The sequence below is a fragment of the Arvicola amphibius genome, chromosome 9 (assembly GCF_903992535.2).
Source record: "Arvicola amphibius chromosome 9, mArvAmp1.2, whole genome shotgun sequence".
In the NCBI taxonomy this organism is placed as follows: Eukaryota; Metazoa; Chordata; class Mammalia; order Rodentia; family Cricetidae; genus Arvicola; species Arvicola amphibius.
Window position 1 is genome coordinate 62,502,269 of NC_052055.2, and position 11,526 is coordinate 62,513,794.

The window sequence follows — 11,526 nt, forward strand, 5'->3', positions numbered from 1 at the left end:
ACTGCCATAGTCTCCTCCTCAAGTGCCCCCTTCAGGCTTCTCAGGCCTGGTGCCCATGCTCCCCTCTTCCCACCAAGGCCAGAAAGCCTCCTCCCACTAAGACTGCAGGGCCCTGGGCTGGGGGAGCTCTGGCTCCCTCTCTGCCTGAAAAAGGAATGGGTCGGTAAAGGGTGACACCCTTGCTACACCCTGGGATAGAAATCAGCAGCAGGACTGAGGACTGTGTCAGCCAGAGCTGATGTCATTCTCAGCAGGGGAGGATGGGGACGGAGTAGGCTAACAGAATGGAGCCTGTATTCCAGAGCTAGATGCAGAGGACTGAGGCCGCTTGAGAAGTTCCTAGGTAGACCAAAGACCATGACTGGGCTGTGTTGTGGACTTTGAAGTTCCACATCTCTGGCTGGGTCTCCAGGCCTCGTATCTCCATCTGTGTTTCATATAAGCCCACAGGTCCACCTTCTTTAGTGTTTCCCTTTTGGTGTCCTCTCCCTATGTCTTCCTGGGTCTCCCTAGGTCCTGCTCAGCTCTCCTCCTTCTCTCTGCTTACCTCCCAGGCACCCTGGCTCTACCACTTCCTGGCCAGAGCAGAGCCCGCTAGCATCCACTAAAGCTGGGACCCATGTAGTCTGTTTTCCTCCCTTTCCTCCCGGCCATCCTTGTAACCTGACACCCAAAGTTCTCTGTAGGGTTGCAACAGGGTTCATGGTGGAACTGAGGCAGGAGGATGACAGCGTCAGGGGCTGGGGAGGGGAAGAGGGGCTTAAGAAGGAAAAAGAAGTGAAAGCGGGAATCTGGGAGAGAAATCCATACAAAGAAGGCAGGCAGGGCTAGAGCAGAGAAAGAATGGAGGTGGAGACGGAAGACAGCTCAAAAAGGCTGCGGGGAGGGGCCAGAAGAAGGCAAGCTGGCTCTACTGGGCTGCTTTATGCTGGCAGGTCATAAATCATGTGTGTGCACATGTGCACATGACACATGTATGTGGGGGCCTGAGGTGCTGAAAAGGATGGTGTCCACAATATTATCCTTTCAGCAGCCTCTCTCTTTGAGGCTCCTCACACCATGTCCCAGTATTCTTGATGCTCCAGGGACCATTCTGAAGGTACTTCCACATCTTTGCAGGAACCCCCACCTTCTCACTTAGAATGCAATCCCGCTGGAATGTTCAGGACCCACAGAACAATCAAAAGGTCCCATCCCCTCACTGCACACTCCATGGCTGCCCACCAGCCGCTCCTGTCCATCTCCTCTTCCCACTCTTCTTGTCTGTCCCCTCCTCTGCAGCAATCCCTCCCCCAGACTCTGGAGCCTGGGTCAAAGGGGAGACAAAGACAGGATTTATTACCATGTAGAGAAGCAGTCAGAGCCGGGCTGAAGGCAAGGACTGACCTCCCTGCGATGGGAGGGGACACTGGGCTGTTAGAAAAGGCTGAAGCCTAGGCTTTTTCTGGCTCCTGCCCATAACCCCTAGTTTCCTACTCAACCTTGCTCGCTTCCTTTTCTCTGAAAACAGAGAAGATGCCCCTGAGGCATTTTTTGGCCTCTAAAGGAAAATTTGAGAGGGAAACAGATGAGACTCCTGTCACAGGGTCCTTCTCTCATGGGTACTGAGTAGGACTGGAAACCAGAGGCAACCAGGCCTCTAGTTGTTTCTTGGGCTAGGAATATCAGGGAGGAGGCTGCCAGATGTGGTACAGAGAGGACTGCTTTCTAATTTACAGAGGGCCCTCACATAGTAGGCCTGTCAGGTCACCAGCAGGAAGGGAAGTAGGAGACAGGAGGCATGGTTCCAGCTGAAGATAAGGCAGCAGGGCTGCTCAGGGCTTACCATCTCTGTCTCCTGGGGTTCCTCCCTCTCATGGCACACAGAGAAAGCTGCCTTTAGCATCCGTCAGCCTTGGATTGTCTCCTCAGCAGATAGGATGTATGGAGGAGAGGCTATTGTGACCAGGGGTTCTGAGAATCCAGACTGTGGATCTTCTGTGGGTAGATTCTTAGCTTTCCCCATGGAGACCCCTCCAAAATCTTGGTGCTCCTGGGATCCAACACCCTGCTTCCTGCCTCACAGACACTAGAGTAAACTCGAAGGAAGGACACTGAGCTTCACCTCAGTCCCAGCAACCCATTTCTACCCAGAGCTGATGAGATCCACTCTCCAGCTCCTCTGTAAGGAGCAATCATTGTCTCTATTTCTGATGAAAAGCTAGAAGTTGGAAATTTTACTGGAAAGGGTAATGGAATGGGAGAAAACAAAAGAATTGGGAGGGGGCAGGAAAAAGGAGAGGAGATCCTGTCTTTTTTCTTACCCCCCCCCCACTTCCCTCCATCGAGGAGGCAGATTTACAACCTTGGTGTTGGGGGGAGGTGAGCATAAGGAAGACAGATCTGCAGTTTTGCCCTCTGAGTGTCTGGGTACTTAGCTTTAACTCCCCCATTAGCATCAATCCCCATCTTGCTGCCCATCCGTCTTCTGACATCAGCTCCTTCCTCTCTCTGCAGGCCAGGTTTTCTGACCCTAAGTGACTCTTAAAGGGCCAGTCTAGACCCTTCTCTTTCCCCCATCTCACTGCGGGAAGGCGGGGGCAGCAAGTTGGTGTTTGTGCATACACACACACACACACACACACACACACATACATACATATGCTGTGGCCATCCTTGCTGAAGCCAATGTTACCCGGGTCATGGTGGGGACAGGGTGACTTCCCCAGTTCTCTGTAGACCCCCCTTATGTCATGGCCCCTATCCTTTGTCTGCTACCTCCCCACGCCTAGAGCCAAGATGCTGCCAGGGGTTGAGGACTGGAGAAAGCATGTGGATCCTTAGGCAGATCCACCCCACTCCACCCCACCCCCTGCCATTTCCTGGAGGCCCAGGGCGAGGAGTGTTTTTAATTCTCAGCTAGCAATGGGGGTGGATAGGTTGGGGACGGAGGCTCCTAGGAGATGCGTTGGGCGCCACATTCCTAGCCTCCTTTCCCAAGGATCCAGGATGTGGGCTCGGTGGGAGATTTCAAATCCCTTTTCTGTGAGGGAGATGTCTACCCCGAGAAACCTGCTTGCTAGCTCCTCTCCCCCATTCATTCCTCGGCAACTGAGTTTAGAGGTTAAGTAACGGCAGACTTCTCCCGGTCTTCTGCAGAAAGGCTGTAATTGCCCACCAGGGCTTTCAAGAACGACAGTATGCTCACAAAGTTCCTCCCTGATCTGCCTTCCATCCTATAAGTTGCAAAATTCAGCAGGCATCGGCGGGGGCTCTCAAGGGCCGAACCATTCTCTTTTGCAGGTATTGAAAGCCCACCACCCACAGCCCCGGAGCTCCCTCTGGCTTGAGATTAGAGGGAGCCGCTGATGGGGGTCCTTGGCAAAATGGCCGTGTCCGAAATAGGAACCCCCATCGCACCCCAGCGGCCCCTTATTTATCACCCTCCAAACCTCACTCCCAAAGAAGCATAAATATTCCTAATTCCTGAAGGCCGAGCCTGAGCTCGTAAATCTAGGAGGTGGGTGGGAGGGGTCCCACGCAACAAACGCGACAGAGCTCCCAGGGCTGCGCGCCGCCGACCTCGGGCCCGCCGGTTTCCAGCGGCTGTCGTACCTCGCCGAGCCGCTTGCGAAGAGGCGCGGCGGGGACGCGCGGCGGGCACGCGAGGACGCGGGGAGGGGCGCGCGGCCTCGCTCCCAGGCGCGCCCCACCCCCCTCGGCTCCCACCAAGCTGTAAATCAGGGCCGAGGCCGCTGGGCCAATGGTAACGCGACTCGTAAATCGACCTGTCAAGAACAGCCAATGAGAGGTGGCGTTAAATCAAGTGCTGTCAGCGCTCGGCCAATGAGAGTCTCTGGGCTGACCATAAATCTGCCTGCGAGAGACAGCGAAGGAGAGAGAGTGTGTGCGCGCGAGCGAGAGCAGGCGGGCGGGGCCGTGGGGGAGGCGCGAGGCGGGGACGGAAGGCCGGGCGCGGGCGCGGGCGGGCCTGAAACTGCAGTCTGTCCGAGAGACGCCCAGATGGAGAGGGACAAAGAGAGGCCACGACAGCGCCTCGCGCGGGAGGTTGACAGATAGAAGTGGGGGGTTCCAGGCACTGACTTCTCATCCGAAGAGTGCTCCAAGAGAAAACCCTCAGGAAAGCCTTGTTTTCTGTTCTCTTTCTCCTAACCCAGCCTTTATTGAAATTAGGAAGGGAGGAGATGATTGCAGAGGGCCCCCCAAGGGTGAAACAGCTGCTAGTTCCCTTGCTAAATTTCAGTCCTTTGGTCTTCAGACTTTGAGTCCTCTGAATCTTCCCCTCTCCCAAACCCCCCAGCAATCGAAGATTAGGAAGTCACTCTGAAGTCTAACAGCAGTCTCTATGGTTGCTCTCTTCTACTTTGAGGAAGCTTTTGAATTGAATGTGAAAAGTGAACCCTTTTACAAGCCTTCAGAGAGTTGTCAACCTTCAGAATCTTGGTTGTTGTTTTGTTTTGTTTTTTTTTCAAGACAGGGTTTCTCTGTAGCTTTGAAGCCTGTCCTGGAACTAGCCTTTGTAGACCAAACCCTCAGAATTCTGGAAGGGCTGAGCAGGAAGAACTTTTAGAGTTTGCCTGGTCCCTGGATCTAGCTTCAACAAAGCAGCTGTTCTCTGTAGTGGTTAGTCCTTAATGCTGGCAACAGCTCTGGTTACACTTTGCCCTCAAACCACAGTTCAGCACTTATTAGCCCTTTGACTTTGAACAAATTAACCTGTTGGTGTTTGTTTTCCCCTTTGTAAGAAAGTATAATAGATCTCGTCATGGGAATTTTATGCTTCCATGAAATATCGCTGCATGGTTTAGCTCTACAGAGAGTACCCCCTACTCTCAGTTTTCTACAGATCATGAAACCTGAAGCGTACAGTGACCCAGAGGTCTCGAGTTCGTGAAGCTGTCACTCAGGTCCTTGGCCGGGTCTCAGCTCCACAGGCCCAGGCATCTGTCTGCACCCTGTCTCAGTAGACTGTGGAGAACATCTAGAAACACAGGCTCTGGATTAGTCCTTCCGAGGTGTGTGTGGGGGTTATCTTTCTATTCTTATTTCAATACTTAAAATTTTTCTTGTCTCAAAACAGTGGAGGGTTATCTTGTCAACCCAACCAACATTCCATCCCCAGTACTCTCCCGGTGCTCACCCAGTACCTTACCCTGTCCCACCTTAGAGAAGGATGAAGGCTCTAGGAGTTGAGCATAGTGACTGACACATGAAATTCCCACCTTCCAGAGTCTGAGGCAGGAGGATCAGGTATTCAAGGCCAGCCTCAGCTACATAGTGACACCATGTTTCAAAAAAAAGAAAAGAAAAATAATGATCTCAGCGAGGTTACATGCCTCTAAAACGTTGAGGCTGGAGGGCCATGAGATGGTTACATGGTGAGACCCTTTATCAAAAAGCAAAATCGAGCTGGGCAGTATTGGCACACGCCTTTAATCCTAGCACTTTGGAGGCAGAGTCAGGTAGGTCTCTGTGAGTTTGAAGTCAGCCTGTGAGTTCCAGGACAGCCAGAAAAACCCTGTCTTGAAAAACAAAACAAACAAAAACCGCAAAAATCCTCATTCTTCATTTTCCTTGCCAAGTTTGGTGGTGGTGGTGGTGGTGGTGGTGGTGGTGGTGGTGGTGGGGTGTGTGTGTGTGTGTGTGTGTGTGTGTGTGTGTGTGTGTAGATGCAAATTCCTCCACCCTTGGTCAGTGATCTTGCTGGTACTTTCAATACTCAACCGGAAGTTAGAAAGGAAGCACAGAGATCCAGCGCCATCTGGTGGACATTATATTTCAAGGAGGTTTACAGAATGGAAGATGCTTGGGGAAGACGGGGATGTGCCCTCCAGCAGTTTCTACGGACTTTCTTCAGCATGGACAGGAAGATCAGAGAAAGAGAGCCTCCCATGTACAGCTGTACAGCTGCCACCCACTAAGCTCGGTTCCATTTTCCCAGAGCACAGTCTCCACCTTGACTGTTTCCTTGCTTGGGACACAATGAACAGGATTCATTGAAGGGATATAACCTGTAGTGTTGAATAAACCTCCTGGCCTGGGTGTGTATCCTGGCTGCAGTGATGAATGGTAGGGGCAGTTTTATTAAGGAAAGAGATACACACCTATAAGTGTGCTGTGTTTAATGCAGGACTGTCTCGACTTTGAGGGCAACTTGGGTTACATAGCAAGACTGCTCAAAGGGGGAAAAAGGGAAAGAAAGCTAAATCTCTCCAAGTACCATACATGTGCTGCAACCTGGAACCCTGTCAGTCACAGACTGTGTCTGTACCTGGACAGCTGCTTTCTACATTGCTCTAACACAGGTCACCCCAAAGCCTTAACTACTAGGTTTCAGTTCTGATGCTGACTTAGATCTTTTTTTTCCCACATAAACATTCCTGGGCGTTAAAAGCGTGCAATGCGCAGCTAGAGAGGTGGGCTGGGCAGTGAAGGGCTTTCTATACACACATGGGGACCTGTGTTTGGGACTCTAGCACACTTGTAAAAGTTGGGCATGGATATGTATGTTTGTAATCCCAGCTCTGGGGAGGCCATGTCAGGAGGATATCTGGAGCTTGCTGGATCACCAATCTAGCCAAATTTCTGAGCTGCATGTTCAGTGAGAAACACTGTTGTAAAAACTAAGCCAGGCACAGATTCAATGCAATGCCCATCAAAATCCCAGCAAAATTCTTCAAAGACCTCGAAAGAACGGTACTCAACTTCATATGGAAAAGCAAAAAACCCAGGATAGCCAAAACAATCCTTGGCAATAAAAGAACTTCTGGAGGCATCACAATCCCTGACTTTAAACTCTACTACAGAGCTACAGTACTGAAAACAGCCTGGTATTGGCATAAGAACAGACAGAAGGACCAATGGAACAGAATAGAAGACCCAGATATCAATCCACCTGATTTTTGACAAAGAAGCAAAAAAATATCAAATGGAAAAAAGAAAGCATATTTAACAAGTGGTGCTGGCATAACTGGATATCAACATGTAGAAGAATGAAAATAGACTCATATCTATCACCATGCACAAAATTCAAGTCCAAACGGATCAAAGACTTTCTTATAGAAGAGAAAGTGGGAAGTACACTTGAACACATTGGAACACTTCCTAAATAGAATGCCAGCAGCACAGACACTGAGAGAAACAGTTAATAAATGGGACATCCTGAAACTGAAAAGTTTCTGTAAAGCAAAGGACACGGTCAACAAGACAAAACGACAGCCTACAGAATGGGAAAAGATCTTCACTAACCCCATATCAGACAGATGTCTGATCTCCAAAATATACAAAAAAAAAACTCAAGAAATTGGTCATCAAGGCCGGGCGGTGGTGGCGCACGCCTTTAATCCCAGCACTCGGGAAGCAGAGGCAGGCGGATCTCTGAGTTCGAGGCCAGCCTGGTCTACAAGAGCTAGTTCCAGGACAGGCTCCAAAGCTACAGAGAAACTTTGTCTTGGAAAAAAAAAAAGGTGGAAAGAGACCAGGAAAGACAGCACACACACACACACACACACACACACACACACACGCATTCGCCCACAAACATGTGCAGAGTAGGGAAGTGTGATGCATTTATTAATACTTGACCTTGGGTAACGCAGGACTGACATATTGATTCCTGGATGGAAAGGGGTGTACCCAAACACCAATGAGGTTATCTGTGAAAATGTCCAAGGATCGAAGGGCTCCTATCTTGCAGGCTACTCTTGATGCTGGGCTGGCCTGATGAATGAACTACCAGCTCTAACGGAACCGACGGAAACTCTGTGGCCCGCGTTTCAGGATGAAGCCATATGCGTGGCGGAACTGGCGGTTCATGGCTGCGTAGAGTACCGGGTTGGTGCAGCTGTTGAGCCAGGTGAGGTTGGCAGCCACCATGTGCACTAACCGCGGAGCGCGGCCCCTGGCGTCCAAAATGTTGAGCAGCAAGAAGGGGATGTAGCTGAAGACGAAGCTGAGGAACACCGCGAAGCACATGCGAGTCACCTTTCCGAATTCCGGTGGGGCATCCGGGGCTCTGCGCTCTCCTGCAATTTCCCGGGCCCTGTGATGTGCTTCAGGAAGGCCTCTCTCTACAATATGCTGGGTTGTCTTTCTGGTGCCTTGGTCCCCTGCTTCTGAAGGGTCACCTTCCAAGGTCTGCGTGGTCGAAGCACTGACTGACACAGATGAAATCCCCTCACTGGGCCCTTTTGAGGCAAGCCCGCTGTCTAGCTCCCGGAAGTGGCCAGGCATGGCCTCATCTGTGCCAGCCACTTGGTGAGAGCGGATGCTGGCCCGCTGCAGCCTGTATTGGTCTAGCGCTCGAGCAGCACGCTTCACTTGGCGGTGGATGAGGCAGTAGAAGACGCCCACACTGCTGAGCCCAAGCACAAAGAAGATGCCCATGAGGATGGTGGTGTAAGGCCGGCCTCGCACGCGGTCAAAGCTGCAGGTGCAGACCACTGGCACCAGGATAAACACATGCCAGAGTGGGGCAAAGCTTGCCACCCCTACAATCCAGCTGCCCACCAAGGCCAGCACGATCCCCGTGGTGCTGAAAACTTGGGGAAAGAGCTTAGGGTGGGCTATAAGGAGGTAGCGTCCTAGAGCAATGAGACAGAGGGTGAGAATGGAGACAGAATTGGAAGTAAAGAGGAGGAGCCCGAATATTCTGCAGAAGATGGCTCCAGTGCGCCAATGGAGGTGGAGGTACGTGTCTACGGAGAAAGGCTGCAGGAGCGTGCAGTAGAGTAGATCAGCCAGGGTGAGGTTGGCAATGAGTAGGTTGAAGCGGGTTCGGAGCTTAGGACGAATAGCCAATGCCAGCAGGGTGAGCACATTGCCCACGGTGCCTGTCACAGCCACTACCACGCCCCAGATAACAGCAAAGTAACGATAGCCCAGCACGGACTTGTGGTAACAGGAGAAGTTGGTATCCGAGGTGTTCCACATGGTGGAGGCTGAAGGGAGATGGAATGAGAACTTGGTGTTTGTCTTGCCTCGAATGAACAGCTTTGTCCCCTCACACCTGTTCTGCTCCTAGATTTCACTTGAATTCACCGTTCTGGAAAAGCCTTTCTCATGCCACCTCATCTCAAAGTTCCCAGCTCTCTCCTTAGGCTCTCTCTGACCTTTCTTTCACATTCTTAGACTTTCCTAAATTCTTATCAAATGTCTCTTCTGGACACGTGTTAATTCTCTGTTTCTCCCAATCCCAGACCCCTTCAGGATGCGTAGAATGCTCCCCATAAACCTGGCATCCTCTGCCCCTAATTCCTTCTCCCTTCCTGAACAACTATTAGGAGTCCCTTGTCCTCTGCTCCTCCCTCTGCACAAGTGAGCATTGATCTTTCTTTCCTTTTGTTCTTTGATTGTATTGTTATGTAACTCAGGCTGCCTCAACTCACAGTGGTTCTCTGGCCTCAGGTCTGTACCACTATTCTCCTGACCGCAAATGTTCTGATTGTAACTACCTGGAAAATGAGAGGACTAAGTAAGACTGTATAACACACACACAAACACACACACACATGACATGCTCACCTGAGGTTCCTAGTGTTCACACCTGTCTTCAGTAAACAAAGTCCAGCTCACTTAAATTGCAGGCCTTTCTTGGGGCAGTCAGACTTCCACTCTTTCTGGGAAGTAACCAGGCTACCAACTGGACATATAATGCTTCTACCATGTTAGACCGAAAGAATAAGAAACTCCCTAGTTACCCAACCTTAGCCACTTCCTCCCCCACCTCCAGCCAGTCCTACTAATTTTATCTTGGCTACTAAAGTCCGAGCTTCTCTGTTGAAATCCCCTGTAACTTACTCCAGAGTTGTTTCATTCTTCCCTTTGTGCTTCCGGAAACCCAAATGATGTTTCCGTCCTCTCTGTGAGGCAGGACCTCTCTAAGGTCAGTGCTGAGAACTGTTGAGTGGGGAGACAATGTCAGATCCGCCAGACCACTTCTGTTTTTGTTTGTTTGAGACAGGGTCTGACTCATTATCCCAGTCTGCCCTAGAACTCATAGAAATTCCCCTGCTTCAGCCACTTGAGCACTGTGAGTATAGGCATGAGCTACCACACCTGACTGGGCCACTTCTCAAGAGGTCAGAAGCCAAGAGCATGTTCTAGAAGCAATGGTAGAAACATTGAGTTTAAAACGCAGAGAGCTTCGGTTTGTTTGCAATAGCACGTCCTTTCTTCTCTTCATGGTCTGGAGATGGTTTACATAGAGGGTCCCAAGGACTTCAGCACATCTGAGAAGTGGAGTCAGATAAAAAGATACAGGTTTAGGACTGGACAGGGAGCTCAGCCCATAAAGCCTTGCCATGGCCTGAGTTGTGTTCTAGGACCTGCATGACAGAAATAGAGACTCAACTCCTGTAAACCGTTCTCCAACTTCCGTACAAGTTCTGTGGGATATTTGCACCCACAAACACACACATAAATAAATTATGTAGCCTTGGCTGATCTGGAGCTCACTATATAGATCAGGCTGGCTTGGAACTCACAGATATCCACTTGCCTCCGCCTCCCAAGTGCTGGTGGAATTAAAGGTGGGAGCAGGAGCTGGTGGTGCAGGCTAACAATCACTGTTTCTCAAGAGGATCTCAAGACATGCCAGAGTTACACAGTGAGTTCTAGGCCAGTCTTGGTAATTTTAGTGAATGAGAATTTATCTCCAAATAAAAAGTAAATTTAGAGGGCTGGAGAGATGGCACAGTGGTTAAGAGCACTGGCTGCTCTTCAAGAGGTCCTGAGTTCAATCCCCAGCAAGCAGATGGTGACTCACAACCATCTATAATGAGATCTGGTATTCTTTTCTGGCAGGCAGGTAGAATACTGTATACATAATAAATAAATCTTAAAAAAAATAAAGTAAGTTTCCTTTTTTTATTTTTTGAGACAGGGTTTCTCTGTAGCTTTGTAACCTGTCCTGGAACTAGCTCTTCTAGACCAGGTTTGCCTTGAACTCACAGAGATCTGCCTACCAACACAAAACCGAAGTCATCATTTGTTTGTTTGTGAAACTAAGTCTCTGTTCCCTTCCTGACCTTAAAATGCCAGGAAGCCTACTACTTCTAACTCATTAGAGCTGGGATTGCAAGCAGGAATCAACAACCTGGTTTTACTTAAGCATCTATGGTTTTATTTTGTTTTGGTATGGTACAACACTCAGGAGGTACAACACTCAGGAGGTACAACACTCAGGAGGTACAACACTCAGGAGGTACAACACTGAGGAGGTACAACACTCAGGAGGTACAACACTCAGGAGGTACAACACTCAGGAGTCAGAGGCAGGTGGATCTCTGAGTTCAAGGATAGCCTGGTCTATGTAATGAGTTTCAGGACAGCCAGGGCTACATAGAAAAACCCTGTCTCATAAAACCATACCAAAACAAAATAAAACCATAGATGCTTAAGTAAAACCAGATTGTTGATTCCTGCTTGCAATCCCAGCTCTAATGAGTTAGAAGTAGTAGGCTTCCTGGCATTTTAAGGTCAGGAAGGGAACAGAGACTTAGTTTCACAAACAAACAAATGATGACT

The 11,526-nt window shown here is 49.9% G+C and overlaps 1 protein-coding gene across 1 annotated transcript; it reads right to left on the reverse strand.

The window, feature by feature from the left end:
* Nucleotides 1-7,740: 7,740 nt before the first annotated feature.
* Gpr84 (G protein-coupled receptor 84) lies at nt 7,741-8,931 on the reverse strand. Its single transcript, XM_038342064.2, has one exon. The coding sequence runs from the start codon at nt 8,929-8,931 to the stop codon at nt 7,741-7,743; it is 1,191 nt and encodes a 396-aa protein (XP_038197992.2).
* Between the last annotated feature and the right edge of the window lie 2,595 nt (nt 8,932-11,526).